At 41.8% G+C, this 17209-nt stretch overlaps 1 protein-coding gene across 4 annotated transcripts in view; it reads left to right on the forward strand.

The window, feature by feature from the left end:
• Positions 1–17209, forward strand: part of PAX3 (paired box 3) — a 113645-nt gene that overhangs the window by 79794 nt on the left and 16642 nt on the right. For 2 of the 4 annotated variants that reach the window (XM_077826130.1, XM_077826133.1), the window contains one exon: positions 45–244. In XM_077826130.1, coding sequence (XP_077682256.1) covers positions 45–244 — 200 coding nt within the window. Of the gene's footprint in view, positions 1–38; positions 245–17209 lie in introns of all 4 variants that reach the window. The other 2 variants (XM_077826131.1, XM_077826132.1) reach the window with 1 other exon arrangement.

Consider the following 17209-nt stretch of genomic DNA (forward strand, 5'->3'; position numbering starts at 1 on the left):
TCAGCTAGAACCTTATTGCTCCCTGATTTTTCTTCCAGCATCAGCACCCCAATCTGATGAAGGCTCTGACATAGATTCTGAACCAGATTTACCTTTAAAAAGAAAGCAGCGTCGTAGTCGAACAACCTTTACTGCAGAACAACTAGAAGAACTGGAAAGAGCTTTTGAGAGGACCCACTACCCTGATATTTACACTCGGGAAGAACTTGCACAAAGAGCCAAACTTACTGAGGCTCGGGTTCAGGTACATGTTTAAAAAGCTGTCTAAAGAAAGCGGTTTCCTTTTCCGTCATTGCATAGGTTTGTTAGAAAGCTTAGAGATCATTTTGTTTATGTTCTTGCATAACTATAATATGGGATAAAAGGAAAAATGAGAAGCCAGGCTATTTATAAGCTCAGTCGTTGGGGGTTTTTTGTTTTTTTTACACTTACCAATGGACAATGGTTTTCCAACTTTCATAACCGTGGATCACTTTGAAGAAGAGATTTTTTGTTGTTTAAATATCATGGTACACTTACAATAAATGTAATGGAAAGAGATTAGAGGAAACAATTATCTGTTTTCCCAGTTTGTTTAATTTGCACATTTGAGTACACTCTCTAAATAGTCCTTTTCACTGTTTCCCCCATTTATAATTAATTAGCTAGTTTCCCCTGGTTTGTATTGGACAGCAACATGGAATAGAATTAAAAAAAACAAACAAAAAAAAACCCAGAAAAATTTGACTGTAAACCACGAAAGTTGACAGGGTGATTCAGGTGTGTACTACCTGAAACTACTTGCACTTCAACTTTTGAAGTTGACGAGATTTCAAGTTTATGGTGTTTCCTTTCATCCCCATTGTCACTGCGATTAAGAAATCTTTGGACATACACATTTTCAAAATAATATGGATCTGAGTAGATGTAAACAAATTAAAATTCTGATGGTGAAAATAGTGGGATTATATAAATAGGGATAAAGTGGGTTTCCAAACCCGCCCATTGGCCAATTCAGGAATGGACTGTCCCAAGGAGTTTAGGTTCAGAGTGCATCAGACACTTTCTGCTTCATGGTTGCCAAAGAGAACTACTTTCTACCAAACCCAAAATCCCATGGTTGCCTGGTTTGGAGTTCCATTACTAACTGAAAACTAGGATCAGATTTGCTAACAATTGTGATTCATTTCAAAGGATTTGTGCCCCATTTTGAGCTAGTCTTGAGTGGTCTTGGGTAAGCTTAACTTTGGGTGTTGAACTCAAGCAAAATGTGTGTCTGCACATATTTCAGGAAGAAAAACAAATGAAATTTGGTTGCTTTGGCTGAATTTTGCTTTGTTGTTTTGAGTTCTTTTGAAATTGAACCTGGTGTGGGAGGTTCAAATCCCTGTAAATTGAAATAAACAACCAAAAATATTGCGCTAACCCTTGCAAAATAAGAGTGCCAATTGCAACACAGCTCTGTTGCTGTGTATACTTCCTCATAGATCCAGCCATTTTGAATTTTGCCCATTTTTTACTTTCTTACTGAAGTGTTCACACAGCTATTGTAACTGTCCTGTTATGATTGGCACAGCAAATCTACTGCATGGATGAACTGTAGTTCTTTGAGAAGATAAACTCAATGAGGCATAGTTCCATTATTAACTGAACACCTTTACTGAGAGTGAAAAGCCAACAAAACAGATGACAGCATCTTAAATGGAATTGTACTGCACTAGACTAAACTGGGCAGTGACAATGGGATGGGATGTGCGCAAATATAACAACTATGATCTTCTACACTAGGTCTATTAGGAGCAGGAATAGCTTCTAGGTTGTGGAGTTCCAGTCTACATTAACGTCAAATGTGGAAAAACAATAAAAAAGTTATTAATATTTTTCTAAATTAGTGACCCACAGTTAGAAGAAAAGCAGAACTCTCATTAACATAACAGCTGTCTTAATGTGGCTTTAACCCGGTGACTTCTTACATTCCTTATGGCTTCCTCTGTTCCCTTGAGATTCTCACCAGTGCTATGATCTACAGCCTCACACATTCCCTAGTACATCTAACATATGGATCTTTGACTTAACCCAGCATGGAAGGAAAGATCCCAGTCAATCAATGATTAAAATACCAGAACTAAACCTTTTCTGGATTAAAGAGGAGATTCATCTGAAATAGCCAGTGTGTGGGTACTTGTTTAGTCTTCTCAATCTGCCTGGAACACTAGAAGTCTGACAAAGCGGTTCAGCACTAGCTGAAGATTGTGCACAGTATTGCATAAAACACATGTATGAAGGACATGATCTAAAAGAAGAATCATGAAAGAAAAATTGCAAAGAGATTTAAGGATGAGGAGGTGGATGGCTATAATGACATGGCATTCGTAGTTTTGCTTAATCATCTTTCATTGATATATATATATTTGGTGAGCAACAATCATAGACTCATAAGACTGGAAGGGACCTCGAGAGGCTATCTAGCCCAGTCGCCTGCACTGAGGCAGGATGACCCCTTGGAGATTTTTAAGAGCAGGTTAGACAATGATGGAGATTCCACAACCTCCCTAAGCAATTTATTCCAGTGCCTAACTACCCTGACAGGTAGGAATTTTTTCCTAATGTCCAACCTAAACTGCCCTTGCTGGAATTTAAGCCCATTGCTTCTTGTCCTATCCTCAGAGGTTAAAGAGAACAATACGATAGGAGCCTATAAAATGCTCATTATCAATAACTGTGTCATTTTTTCCCCCTTGCTACTGTAACAGCAGTACTGTTTTTATGTGCTACTGTTTTTATGTGCAGGAAGCCACTGTTGTATGTCAGTTATGAGTATTTATACACTATGAAATATCTGCCAGAACCAATCCTCCCTCCAGCCTCTTAAGGCCTCACTGTGGGAGCTCCATTCTGACACATCTGCTCTGTTGGAATGAGGCTGCACTCTGGGGAACCACAAAAGGTTTGGCAGACTGAGAAGCCACCTCCGTAGTGGAGCTGCTAATTCTGCTCCTTAAGGGTATGTCTACATGGCAATTAAAAGCCATGTCAGCGGATTTGGGCTAGCAGGGCTTAGGTTAAGGGGCTGTTTATTTGAGGTGTAGATATTTGGGCTTAGGCTGAAGCCCAGGTTCTAGGACCCTGCAAGGGGGAGGATCCCAGAGCTCCAAATCCAGCCTGAACCCAAATTTCTACATCACAGTTAAACAGCCCCTTAGCTTGAGCCCCATGAGCCTGAGTCAGCTGGCGCAGGCCAGCTCTGGGTGTCTAGTTGCAGTGTAGACATACCCTTAGACATTTTTGACTCTAAAATCCCTCCATCACTGCCTCCCCCTTACAATCTTCTAGGCTCTATTACCAGCTGAGGGCGGGGGACAAGGGTGGAAGAAACTTGCAGCCAAAATTGCATGAAAATTATAACAGAGAGCTCAGCAACGGATGCAGCTTCTCCCTCTACTCATTCATCTGCAACTCCCAATGTGGAAACTTGAGACATAAATGGTATGATATGGGGGAGGCACAGAGATGGAGAGGGAGGGTGAAGTGTGTGATGGAGATGTGGCATATCCAGTTCTTCATGTCACACTCAGTCAGAATCTGAACTCTGTTCTCAATTAGATTTAAGGTTTATTCCCATAGACATATGTACAGTGGTAAAGTTTGTTTATGTGTGTGATATTGGGGAAATGGACATGTGTTCGGATAGAGAGGAAGTGGGATTGTTGTGCAGGTAGGGAGCTTGTGAGTGTGATGTTTGTTTGTGTAGTGAGACATGAGAGATGAAGTTGTACACATTTAATGTTGCTTTCACTGGTGATGTCTTTGATTTGTATTTTTTTTTTTTTGGTCAAGCGATGCTCTTGAGTTACTTTAATTCTATGCTAATGATGGGGTTTTGTGTGTTTAGAAGATTATGATTATGGAGCTGTTTGGGAACAGTCATTTCCATTCTGCAGGATGGAATTTCAACCTTTTATTTTATTTTATTTTATTTTATTTTATTTTGTTCTGAATTGGAATGAAAAGCCAGAATTTCTTGGGAAATGAAATTTAAAAAAAGGGAAATGTTTCATTTTGATTTTGACTTTTTAAAATTATACTCTTAATAATATAAAATAAATGTCTGAACCAGGGTTTCTCAAACTGCATTGCACCATGACCCCCTTCTGACAACCAAAATTACTACATGACCCTGGGAAGGGGGACCGAAGCCCAAGCTCCACCACCCCGGGCAGGGGGACCAAAGCCCAAGCCCAGCCCTGCTGCCCTATGGGGGAGCCAAAGCTTGAGGGCTTCAGCACTGGGCAGTGTGGCTCGGACTTAGGCTTCAGCCCAGAACCCCAGCAAGTCTAACACCAGCTCTGGTGATCCCATTAAAAAGGTGTTGTGACCCACTTTGGGGTCCTGACCACCAGTTTGAGAACCGCTGGTCAAAACAAAAAATAATTTTGAAATGAAAAATCAAAATGACGTTATTGAAAATACTATTTCAGCAAAATCAACACATTCCTGGGTAAAGTTTCAGGTTTCATGATATGGCATTTTCCTACAGAAAAATCTACCATCAGAAAATTTTCAGCCAGCTCTAGTTATGCTGAGGTAGTCACCCACTTTCCCTGGGTTAACAAGTCCGGCTGACGTGTCTGGGATTTTCTAGGCAAACAAACTACTAGCCATAGTTAAAGGAACACAAAAGGGTACCAAAATGTTCTTCAATTTCAATCTGGTTTCTAACCAAATAGCATGAAAAAGGAGGGATTTTGTGCCAAGAGTTTTATCCCAGTACAAGTTGTCTGCTAATACCAACACCTTAGAGCACAGGCCTCTTACGCTGTTTTGGAGAGTTACTTAATTGACCACAAATGGCCCAGGGGCAGCAATTGTGGCGGGGGCAGCTTGCGGAGTCCCCTGGCTTCCCCTATGTGTAGGAGCTGGAGGGGGGACATGCTGCTGCTTCTGGGAGCCATGCAGAGCGGGGCAAGCCCCCAACTCTGCTCCCTGGAGGGAACTGGAGGGTCAGATGTGGCCCCCAGGCTATAGTTTGTCCTCCCCGATCTAGCCCTAACAGAACATAATAACTGAATCCAAAATCACAGATGTTAGAAAGCTTGGAAATGCAAAGTTAAGGCTGTCTTTAAAAGCCTCCCCTCTGCATTAGAAAATAGGATGCATGGTCACCCAGAGAATCATAACTTTGGTCTCTTTCCAACCTATGCACTCATCCTGGCACGTTATTTGTAAGACACTTGGGCACACCTACACTGGGGACATTTAGTGGTAGGTTTCAAAAACTGGTCTGCTAAACTGATCTAAAAACTGGTTAGAAATGTAGTGTAGATCCAGTTTGAGGTTCTTGACCCATTTTTACTGAATCAGTTTGAAGACCACCTCCAGGTTAGAAAATGTCTCCAGTGTAGACAAGCCCTTTGATTAAGGACTTTTAAATGTGGGGCTTGATTTTTGCTCAGTATCCAATCTCTGCTTGGTGCAGGGAAGAGGAAGGGGACCAGTTTTTTCTCCTTGATTCTGTGCTGGCCTGGCCAGGATATCAGAGAGGTCAAAGGGTTGCTCTAACTTTGTCACCATTGCTAGGTCCTCAAGGACTTTACACCAGTGGAAGATTGGGGTAATAGAGAGATGTTCCACTTCTCTGCCCCCTGTATGCCTCCTTTCTCCACTAGTACACTCTCTACAGTGAGACATGCAAAAAGGCCAGATCATAACCATGAATCAAACCCAATATCTTGATAAGGCTCTAAGACATTCACAGCCTGTTGCAGACAACTTAAATCACTCCAGCCAAGCTATAGATTGTCTGTATACTTGAGGAACTCTGAAGAACATGGCTTTTGAGTTGTACATAAATGATCCCCTGCAATCCTGTGCCCTAGGAATGTAATCTATCTGTCTAATTTCTTTGCTAGCCTTTACAAAGTTTATAGCATCATAAGATATGACAGCTTTGTATCTTTTTGAACACTTTTGCAGTATGACACTTACTTTACATTTGAAAAGCCATATATTTGCAGAGTGCGGGATTATCCCTAATGTGATAAATTTTGGTGAAAGGATGTGAATCCTGTCCTTTCCAAGTGATTGTGTATGGCCTTGAAGATGGCCCAAGGAAGAGTAGACCAATGAGACTAACCTTCGTACCTGGAAAGATACTCAAACCAATTAATCAATATGTGAGCATCTAGAGCATAATAGAGTTATTAGGTATAAGCAGCATGGATTTGTCAGGAACAAGTTATGACAAACCAGCCTAATTTCCCCACCCCCCCCTTTTTTGGACAGGGTTGCTGGCCTAGTGGTTAGGGGGAAAGCAATAGATGTGATATACCTTAATTGTAGTAAGGCTTTTGTCAGTTCCACATGACAGTTTCATTAGCAAACTAGGGAAATGTGGCCTAGATGAAATTACTATAGGGTGGGTGAACAACTGGTTGAAAGACCGTACTCAAAGAGTAGTTACCAGTGGTTTTCTGTCAAACTGGGAGGCCATATCTAGTAGGAGCCCACAAGGGTCAGTCCTGGATCTGTTACTATCCAATATTTTCATTAATGACTCGGATAATGGAGTGGAGAGTATGCTAATAAAATGTGTGGATGACACCAAGATGGGAGAGGTTGGAGGACAGGATTAGAATTCAAAAAGACCTTGACAAATTGGAGAACTCACCTGAATTCAGTAAGATGAAATTCAATAAAGACAAGTGCAAAGTGTGTACTAAAGAAGCAAAAATGAAATGAATAACTACAAAATGGGAAATAAGGGACTAGGTGGTAACATTGCTGAAAAGCAGTTGGAGATTATAGGTGATTGCAAATTGAATATGAGTCAATGTGATGAAGTTGCAAAAAGGCTAATATCATTCTGGAGTGTATTAACAGAGGTGTTGTATGTCGACAATAGTGAGGCCTCCGCTGGAGGACTCTGTCCAGTTCTGGCTTTGAGAAAGATGTGGGTAAAATGGAGAGAGTCCAGAAGAGAATAACAATATTGATAAAAGGTTTAGAAAATCTGACTGATGAGGAAAAGCTGAAATAACTGGGCATTAGTCTTGAGAAAAGAAGGCTGAGGGATGAGCTGGTAAGTCTTCCAATATGTTAAGGGCTGTTATAAAGAGGATTGTGATCAAATGTTCTCCATGTCCACAGAAGGTAGGACAGGAAGTAATGGGCTTAATGGGCAGCAAGGAAGATTTAAGTTAGATATTAGGAGAAATTTTCTTTCTATAAGCTCTGGAATAGGCTTCTAAGAGAGGTTGTGGAATCCCCATCATTGTAAGTTTTTAAGAATAGGTTGAACAAACACGTGTCAGGGATGGTCTAGCTTTACTTGGTCCTGTCGAAGTGGGCTGGACTTGATGACCATCCAGCTCTACATTTCTGTGACTCTATATGGCAGAAGTTTGTTGTACCCACAGGCGCCAACATTTCCCCAGGGGTACTTGACCCTGGCTCTGCCCAGGCCCCGCCCCCCACCCCATCCCTACCCCCCAGCCCCACTCTGCCCTGCCTCTTCCTGCCCCCACCCCACCCTGCCCTGCCTCTTCCCACCCTGTTCCACTCCCACCCCCGAGCATGCCCCACCCTTGCTCCACCCCATCCCCCCAGTGCCTTCTGCACACTGCTGAACAGCTGATCACAGCAGGCAGGAGGCTCTGTGAGGGGGAGGAGCTGATCGGTGGGGCCCGCTGATGGGTGCTGAGCACCCACTATTTTTTTTCCGTGGGTGCTCCATGGCTGGAGCACCCATGGAGTTGGTGCCGATAGCTGTAACCATGTGGGGTGGGGGGTGGACTTTCTATTCATGCCTCAGTAATGTACAATCAGCCCATCAACAAGAATAGGGAAATCCAGTTAGGTCACCTCTCCATTTTGAAGTCAGTGAGGTAATGCAGATGTGTGCTCTTTGAGGATGGGAATTTCTCAGCTTTCATTCATTCAGTGGCTGCTAATATAGTGGAGTTGTTACAGCTGAACAGCACTTCTTATGATATTATTCCTTAAGTAATTGATTTGATATGGGAAGCATTATTTCCACCTCAACCAAGTTTTTAGCCTGGGAATTTCCTTAGTTTTTTTTTGTTTTTGTTTTGTTTTTAAGTATTTAAGAGTTGCTCTGTAAGAGGAGTGTCTCACAAACTGTTGGCAGAGCTTGCAGGGGTAGAACCTGCTTTTCCTTAATTTATCCTCTACCTCCATGTGGCTTTCTCCTCCACAGACTGCCCTTGGACCCCCATGTGCATCTGCCCCTCCCAGTTGGCCCCAAGCAGGCCATCTGCTGTGTGTGTGTGTATGCCTCTGATTTAGCACCACATTCTGCCACTTATACTCATATTAATTAGTACCTTACTGTCCAACTAATCCTGTTGAAAGTGATAGAACTACTCATAAAGTATTACTAAGCGTGAATAATGATGGCAAATTCTGGTTCTTAACAAGTAAATAATTTCCATTCACAATTTCCCTGGAATGCATCACAGGCAACAGATTACACCAGATATGGAATTTCTAGACTTACCCCTCAAGTTTAGTTATGATATGCTAAAGAAAAAATAAATAAGAAAAAAATTCACAAAGTGAAAACATCTGTTTTTATTTTTGTCTCTTCTCTCCCAAATCCCTTGTTTGTTTTGTTTCAAACTTTCCAGGAAAAAAAAAAATCATGTGTGTGAAAAATTCAGATTGATTCTTTAAAAAAACCAAAAAAACGTTTGTGTGGGGATGGCATATTTCATAATCTGATTTACGATGGTAAGCTTGCTACTGCCTTATTTATGGAGCAATGCTATGTAACAGAATAATCAGCTCAGCTGCAAGTGTAAAAACTTTTCTAAGCTTAGAAGTCTTAAGTAATTTTTTTTTAAAATTGGGTATCCTTTTCATAGCTATTTAGTTACATGTTATGTTTTCTTTCTTTTGTGCTTTTCTGTAGGGATGGGATGCAGAGAGGGAAGGAAGGAAGGAAAGAGAGAGTAACAAAGAGTTTGCCCTCGCTTTCATTAGGTTTTAGTGAGCTTTTAAAATAGAAATTTTAAAATCCAAGCCAGTGGATTTAAGTGTCTCTTTTTTTTAAAGTAACAAACTGAACTCATGTGCTAGGCAGTCACTGAAAAATGATGTGAAAGGATGAGCTGTGTCAAGAGTGAAGACTTTACTGAAGCTGCATTCCCCTAAAATAGATTGAGTGAGTAGTCCAAACTACTCAGCCTACCACAGTGGGATAGAAGATGGGTAGTGTAAGGTATAGATTCAGGGACACTGACCGCCTTTGGGCACATCTCTGTTGTTCATCCTGCTTTGCTATAAGGAACAGAATCTGTTCTGAGGCACATCCATTTTACATCATGTAGAAAAGAAAATAAAGAAAATACTTTGTACAGTTTGGTAGAAAATATTCACATAATTACAGACTTTTTCTGGGGAGAGGCAGGAATTTATCTTGGTAAATTATCTAACTATAGATCTATACTGGGCAAAAATGGTTCAGTCTTTTAGTATGGTGGTGAAGAAAGGAAGTAATTCTGTGATCGTGTTTTCCAGTTATCTGCTGCCAAGGGCTCGAATTTGGGGCATTTTAATTTTATATATATGTATGTTAAATATATGTTAAAAAAAAGTAAATAGAAATATTTTCTGAGAATACTCAACTACAGTATTTTAGAAGTGATTAAATGAAAAGACTAAATCTGGGATTTTCGAAGAAACTTAAGGGAGTTAGGTGTCTTGAATTTCAGTGGAAGTTGGGCACACAATACCTCTGTGGAAATCCCAGCTTAATTGTTTTGTGGAATGTCTCTGATGTTGTCAGTCCAGTGGGAAAGCTGCCAGTATCACAAAACCCACCACCATAACGGGGACATCTCTTGGCAGAATCAACGGAAAGGCCATGGTCTGAATGGGCATGGAACCTGAATTGCCTTTTGAAGTTCAGAGGAGCTGGAACAGGATGGGGGCAGATTGGTGGGGCATTTTGAGGAAGCTGACCTATCTATGGTGTATCCGTTCCAAGGATACACAGGGCCTGATTCTCAACTCCTTGCTCAGAGTAAGCTCTCAGGGTCTCATCCAAAGTCCACTGACACAATGGAAAGAGTGATTTCTATGGGCTTTGGATAAGGCCCTTGTTTTCTTTGAGGCGGTTTGCTTGAGGGAGGAATGCAGGACTAGACTCTTAGAGAACTCCTGACTCCAGAGCTGTCACTGTCAGTGCTGCAAAAGGCGCTGCATTAACTTAACACAAACATTTTTAAGAAAAAAAATCCCTAATGTAAAATAAAGAAAAACACTATGAGGCAAAGGGAACAAATTCTTTGGCTTAAATTAGAAATGTCATTAACAATACATCAGTCTTTTGACTTTGATATATCTTTGTATGTCTTTGGCACTCATGCTTGCAGTGGCCAGATTGCATTTAGTGCAAAATGTCCACTAGTCTCTTGCAAAATTCACTTTTCAAATGTTTTGCCCATTTGGTTGGGAGATCTTTCGGCCTTAAAAGCACATAGAAAACTTTCTGTTTATGATAAGACTGTTGAAATGTCAAGGCTAATTACATTAGTGTGATCCCAAGTGAATAACTGCATCTTTTAAGGAATACTCAGTCAAAATCTAGGAAATATAACATTGGCTTGATCAGTTACAAACTGCTTAAACAAAATATGATAACAAAAGGCAAGACATAAATATTAGAAATTAGAGATAGAAAAGGCCTATTAGGTAATCTAGTCCATTCTCCTCCAGTGCAGAATTGTTCCCTTCAGCATATACCCGAGTGATTTCTCCAGTCTACTTTTAAAAGTGTCTCCAGTGAAAGAGTCTCCAATATTTCCCTTAGGAGACTATTCCTCATTCTGTTATAATTCATTATCAGGAACTATGACTGATTATCAGCTTAAATGGCATCTTCTGTACCTAGGAAGACTTAAAGAAATCCTGTCCCTCTGTGTTGTTTTTTTTTTTAACACCCTTCAAATACATTCAATTGTAAGTTCTTCTGGCAGAGACTGTAGAGACTTTTAAAAAGTACCTGAGTGCCATGTTCAAAAATGAGCAATTAGGAGCCCAAGTCTCATTGGAAGTCAATAGAAATTAAGCCTCTAAAGCCCAGATCCTCAGAAGCTGCCTAACTCTCATTGAAACTAATGGAAGTTAGGTATCCAGATAACATTTAGGATCTGAGTCTAAGTACCTAAGTCCCTTTGCTCCAGAGTCACTTAGGTACTTTTGAAAGTTTACCCTGTGTCTTCATATGTGTTTGCATGACATCTAGCACAATGATGCCCTGGTTTGGGCCTGTGTGTGCTACTATAATATAAATATTAAATAATAGATTATATTTCCTATTAGGGCTCAATACTGCATAGGGATATTAACATCTGCTCTGGATGTATGTTATGTGGCAGCCTGATTGTGCATCCCTTTTGCTTGCACAAGCAATTCACTGTGGTAGTGGCTATTCTACATGTCACGCTACAATGCTCAGTGCTTAGGGCCTCCTCTCCCATTGATCAGGTCCTTTGCTTGCTATTACTTGTGAGGGCTAATTACACTGTATAATCAAAATGTAAAATTGCTGAGTCACTGGTGTTTTGGTTCTATTGGGCATTATGGTGCAAAATGGACAATGTTAACATGTGGTGATAAGTATCATGCTCATAGCAGAGGGGTAAGGAAAGAATGCAAAGGCATTATAGACTCTTCTATATCTGAGGAAGTAATTCATTATATGGGGGCTTTTGCATAAGTTAAGTCAAAAGAATGGGAAACATAGTATTTTTCTGATATGATGTATTGTTGCTGTTTGAATTGCACTGGGAATGAAAAAGAAAAAGTTTCCAATGTGTTTGCTTGTGATGGTGTGATTTTTGTTAAGCCTTGGGGATGATTTAACACTGTGTTACTCCCATTTTCCACCATCTAACTCCACTGATTTCAGTGGAGTTAGCACAGTGAAAAACTGGAGTAACACTGTTGTAAATCAGGTCTCCAGTGGTAACATATTTAGTAAGGATCTATCTAATATTTGTGAGCATGTTTATTTTGTCTTGAATTTTTCTGAAGTAAGCTGACACTATAGGAAAATCTAAGACCTATAGCCTAATAGTAAAAGCTGTCATGCTACACTATCCAAGGTTATGGGTTCAAAACAGCAGTGTGCTAATTTTTAAAAATGAGCACAAAGGACAATTAAGCCTGGTTGACACTAGAAAATTAGATGAAAGAATTCTTCCCTTGACCTAGCTACCACCTCTTGGGGAGGTGAATTACCTATGCAGAAGGGAAAACACCTTACATTGGCATAGATAGTGTCTACACTGAGGGCATGGCTACACTTGCAAATGTAGAGCGCTTTGAGTTAAACCAGCCTTTGTAGACTGCAGTAGGGAAAGCACTGCAGTCTGTCCACACTGACAGCTGCAAGCACACTGGCGTGTCCACATTTGCAGCACTTGCAGCGGCATTGGGAGCAGTGCATTGTGGGCAGCTATCCCACAGAGCACCTCTTCCCATTCTGGCGCTGTGGCTTGTGGGAAGGGTGCGGGGGTACGGGGCATTCTGGGTCCTGTCTCTCTGCTTCCGTTCACAATTGGCACCATCTTTCAACGTTTTTTGTACTGCGTGCTCTGTCTTCTCTTTCGGTCTGCGGGAATGGAGCCCAAACTGCTGAGGAATATGCTGACGAGTCTCACCAGCACATCACATTTGGCAGTCGAGTTACTCCTTAAGATCCAAAGTGACAGTGAGGACTCCGACGATGATATCGACTCGCGTAATGCATCTGACACGAGATTGCTTGTGGCATTCACGGACATGCTCACCACCACAGAACGCTGCTTTTGGGTGTTTTCTTCCTCCTCAGCACCCTTGCTCCCACTTTGCTCCTCCTCCTGCCTTATTGGACTGGGCTCTGAAGTGTCCACGGTGGTATTCGGAGTGGAGGTGGGGTCGCCCCCAAGTATCGCGTCCAGCTCTTTGTAAAAACGGGAGGTCGCAGGGGCAGCACCAGAGCAGCTGTTTGCCTTGTGGGCTTTGCGGTAGGCATTCCGCAGTTCCTTCACTTTAACCCTGCACTGCAATGCGTCCCGGTCATGGCCCCTTTCCGTCATGGCCCCTTTCCATCATGTCCCTTGATATCTGCCTGAAGGTATTGTAATTCCTATGGCTGGAGCCCAGTTGGGACTGGACAGCTTCTTCCCCCCAAACACTGATGAGGTCCAGCACCCAGCCATTGCTCCATACTGGGGATCACCTGGCGCATGGAAGCATGGTCACCTGGAAAGATTCGCTGAGAGCACTCCATGCCTGGCTGAGCAAACAGGAAGGGGATTTTCAAAATTCCCAGAGAATTTAAAGGGCGGGTCTGACTGTTGGTCACCTGAGGGCAGGGCAGTAGAGTTCAAAGTGATGACCAGAGTGGCTAGAACAGACATTGTGGGACACTTCTGGAGGCTGATCAGAGCGCACTAACAGACCAGGGCATCCACACTGGCGCCGCGGCGCTCCAGCAGGGGCGCATCAAATGTTATTCCACTTGCCGAGGTGGAGTACCAGAAGCGCTATAGCTGTGGAGTGAGAGTGTTCTACGTGCCTTGCCAGTGTGGACGCATCATGAGTTAGGGCACCCGGGGCTCCTTTAATGCGCTCTAACTCGCAAATGTAGCCATGCCCTGAAGCGCTGTGCTGCTATAGTGTTTTAAGTGTAGACATGCCCTTAGAGACATCACCTTGAATAGTGACTACTTTTGTTTTACAGCCTTTTAACTTCTTATGGAATTTAGAGCTGGTCCAAAGTCGCTTGAAATCAAGTCCCATTGATGTCGGTGGGCTTTGGATCAGATGCCTATCTCTAACGTACAGAAACATTACTACATATGCATTTTCTTTTATTTTATATTTTAATGTATAATACCAATGAACCTCTCACTCTCAGTAATGAGGCAGGAGAGAGAGAGGAAGTATGTAGATGCTGTAGGAAAACATAGCACTAATACCATATTGACGCTTGTGAAATCAGGCATTCAAAAGTCATGCAATGAAGAGTTATGGCTGAGAACACAGTCTTCCCTTTGTCACCTTGAGCTTATTAATGCCTTAACTTGTGGGACCTCATTCTCCTCTCTCACTAATTTTGCACTGTTGTAACTCCATTTATTTCATTGTGGTTACTCCTGATTTACACCAGTATGAGTGCAAAGAGAACCAGGACAGCAGTTTCTATATAATTCTAAAATGGTTAATAGTTAGTACATTACATATAATAATGCACCATAATAAAACTGGCCCTTCATATGCAACCTTATAAACACCATGCTCTAGTCTAGTCCGTACAGTCTTGTGGCTTGATGTAAAAGTCACAATGAGATTTACAAAGCAAGTCAAATTTGAAAATATTTGTTTGGTAATTTTAAACTGTTTGATTTGTAAATTCATTGAGCTGAAATTTATGAACTAAAACTCCACATCTATTTAACATCTTACTAAACACTAGATGGCTTTAGTTAAATTCCTCTTCACTAAGTGGAAGTTCTGCCAATACTGCTCACTAGATTATGCAAAATCATTTTTCATAGATATTACCCAATAAAACAGCTGCCCCAATGTAGCATGTCCCAATTAAGTAGGATTACAGAAGTAATATTTTAGGCCCTGACTATTCAACAGGATCTATGCAGATTGTCTCCTGCACCTGTGTAGAGCCCCAGAGAAGTCAGTGGAGTGGCATATGGGTACATCCATGGGAATATCCATTTGCAGGATCAGGACCTTACACTGTAAGTTTGTCAAAGCATTGTAAGCAGTCAAAAAGGCTACAGTATGCTAGGATCTACTTGGAAAGGGGTAGAAAATAAGACAGAAAATGTCATAATGCCACTTCAGAAATCCATGGTGTGCCCACACCTTGACTATTGCATGCAGTTCTGGTCGCCCCATCTCAGAAAAAATATAGTGGAACTGGAAGTGGTTCAGAGAAGGGCAACAAAGATGATCAAGGATACAGAACAGCTTCCATATGAAGATAGACAAAAAGATTAGGGCTGTTCTGATTAGAAAAGAGTCGACTAAGGGGGGATATTATAGATCTATAAAATCATGAGTGATGTGGAAAAAGTGAATAGAGATGTGTTATTTACTCTTTCATACAATACAAAATCCTGAGGTTACCTGACTAAATTAATGGGCAGCAGGTTTAACACAAAAAAGAGGAAGTGCTTTTTCACACAATGCATAATCAACCTGTGGGACTCATTGCCCTGGGAGGTTGTGATGGCCAAAATATAACTGGGTTCAAAAAACAACTAGATAAGTTCATAGAGGATAAGTCCATCAATGGCTATTAGCCAAGATGGTCAGGGACACAATCCTTTTCTTGGGGGGAACCCTAAACCTCTGACTGCCAGAAGCCAGGCGTGGAAGTCTGGGTTGGATCACTCCATAATTACCCTGTTCTATACACTCCCCCTGAAGCTCTGGTAAGGGCTGCTGTTGGAGACAGGATTCTGGGCAAAATGGACCATAATCTGGCCCAGTATGGCTGTTCTTTTGTTACGCTCTTTGGAACAATGACTATGTCCTTTTTAGTTTCTATAAAAGCTTCATGCAAAGCTGCATTTATTTTATTATATATATACAAACAAGCGAGGTTTGAGTAAAATCCATGGTATGTATATATGTAACATACAAAAACAAGTATTAACATAAAATCATGTAACATTTCTGAGTCAAGTTCAAGGTCTCAGGCCTTATGATTAAAATGTTCAGTGGCCTTTGCCCAGCATATCTAAAAGATCACCTAAAGCTCTGGGATAAAGACCATGGCTGACCTCAGGCACAATGGAACTCTCTACAACAAGGATAAAGCTTGTCTGACGGAGAGAAAGAACTTTCTCTGGGGTCAGTCCAGAGCTGGAACAAACTCCCACAACTCTCACCAAACCTTCTGTTCCAAGTGGAAGGCACCTTTCTTCAACCTGCATTCTCTAATAGAAACACAGAGCAGTGTGTATATTTAATACAGAAACCGAAAAAGAACAAAACCTAACTGCACACACAATCCCCCCCAACCCCCGGGGGAGGAGAGGATGAGGGGAAAAACAAACCACAAGAGAGACATTTATCACATTGCTTAACATAATACTGGAAGAAGGTCAGATGTTACGGAGTTGAGAGCAATAGAAGAACCTATATGGAACAGAAGAAAACTATTCTAGGATCTTTCTTCTTCCCTTTCCTCTATAAAATGGAGTTGATACCCACCTCACAGTGGTGTTGTGGAGCTCAATTAATGTTTATAAAACATGTCAAGATCTTCAGATAACCTGGTGACCAGAGGAAGGGAGAGAGTTGTGCACAAGGCACTGGTTAGTGAATGATTGAGGAGAGGGTGTCAGTCATAGCATGTGTATAGGCGATGCTGCTGCCCACTGCCTCCTCAGCCCCATTTCTCTTTTCCCGTCACCATTTGGCCCCTCTGTCTTTTCCTTCCATGCTTCCTCCATGGCTCCTCTTCAGAGCTACCTCACTCCATCTTCTCCCTCTTGGATCCATTTCTCCTCCACAAGGTGCCACATCCACTTTATGCAGCTATAGGGGCAACAAAAAGTAAATGTTTTATTGTGGGACTGATGAGGTAATTAAAGGGGTTCAGAAGAGGGTGAATAAATATGTGACTCTGGAGGAAGAGAAGGTTGGGGGAAAGAAATTGGTCAGGGCTTAGGCAGTCTGGAGGATAGGAAGAAGAGTCCAAAACTGGTGAATCTGGGTCTTCCCCAACTATTATTCACCAAATAATCCTCTTTATCCATTGACTCCTTGCCTGTTCAAGGAGGCCCCAGCAATAACACTATGGCCTTTGGTTTGTTCAAGAAGGGGAAGCACCATGTGCAGCAGAAATAAGGAGGGGTGCCTGCAGGTGGAAAAGAGGTTCCATCAGTCCCCCTAGCCAAAATATCAGTCCAGTGCTGCGTGACACCGCGAAACTGGGAAAGATACACCAAAGCACTCAACTCCGGCAAAAGAAGGATCTAGGTGGGGCCAATTCTCATTATACAGTGGCACAGCCCCACAATTTTGAAGTCAAATGGCTCAATGTGTTCTCAGAGTGATGCCTGTGGAGCAGCATATGTGGGACAGACAGAGGGCATGATGACCCAAACCTACCCCAATGCTATTATGTCCCTTAGAATGCAGGATACCTGAGAGGTGCAGCACAGTAGTGTCTTTTAGACATTGTACG

The sequence above is a fragment of the Eretmochelys imbricata genome, chromosome 9 (assembly GCF_965152235.1).
Source record: "Eretmochelys imbricata isolate rEreImb1 chromosome 9, rEreImb1.hap1, whole genome shotgun sequence".
NCBI classification, from domain to species: domain Eukaryota; kingdom Metazoa; phylum Chordata; order Testudines; family Cheloniidae; genus Eretmochelys; species Eretmochelys imbricata.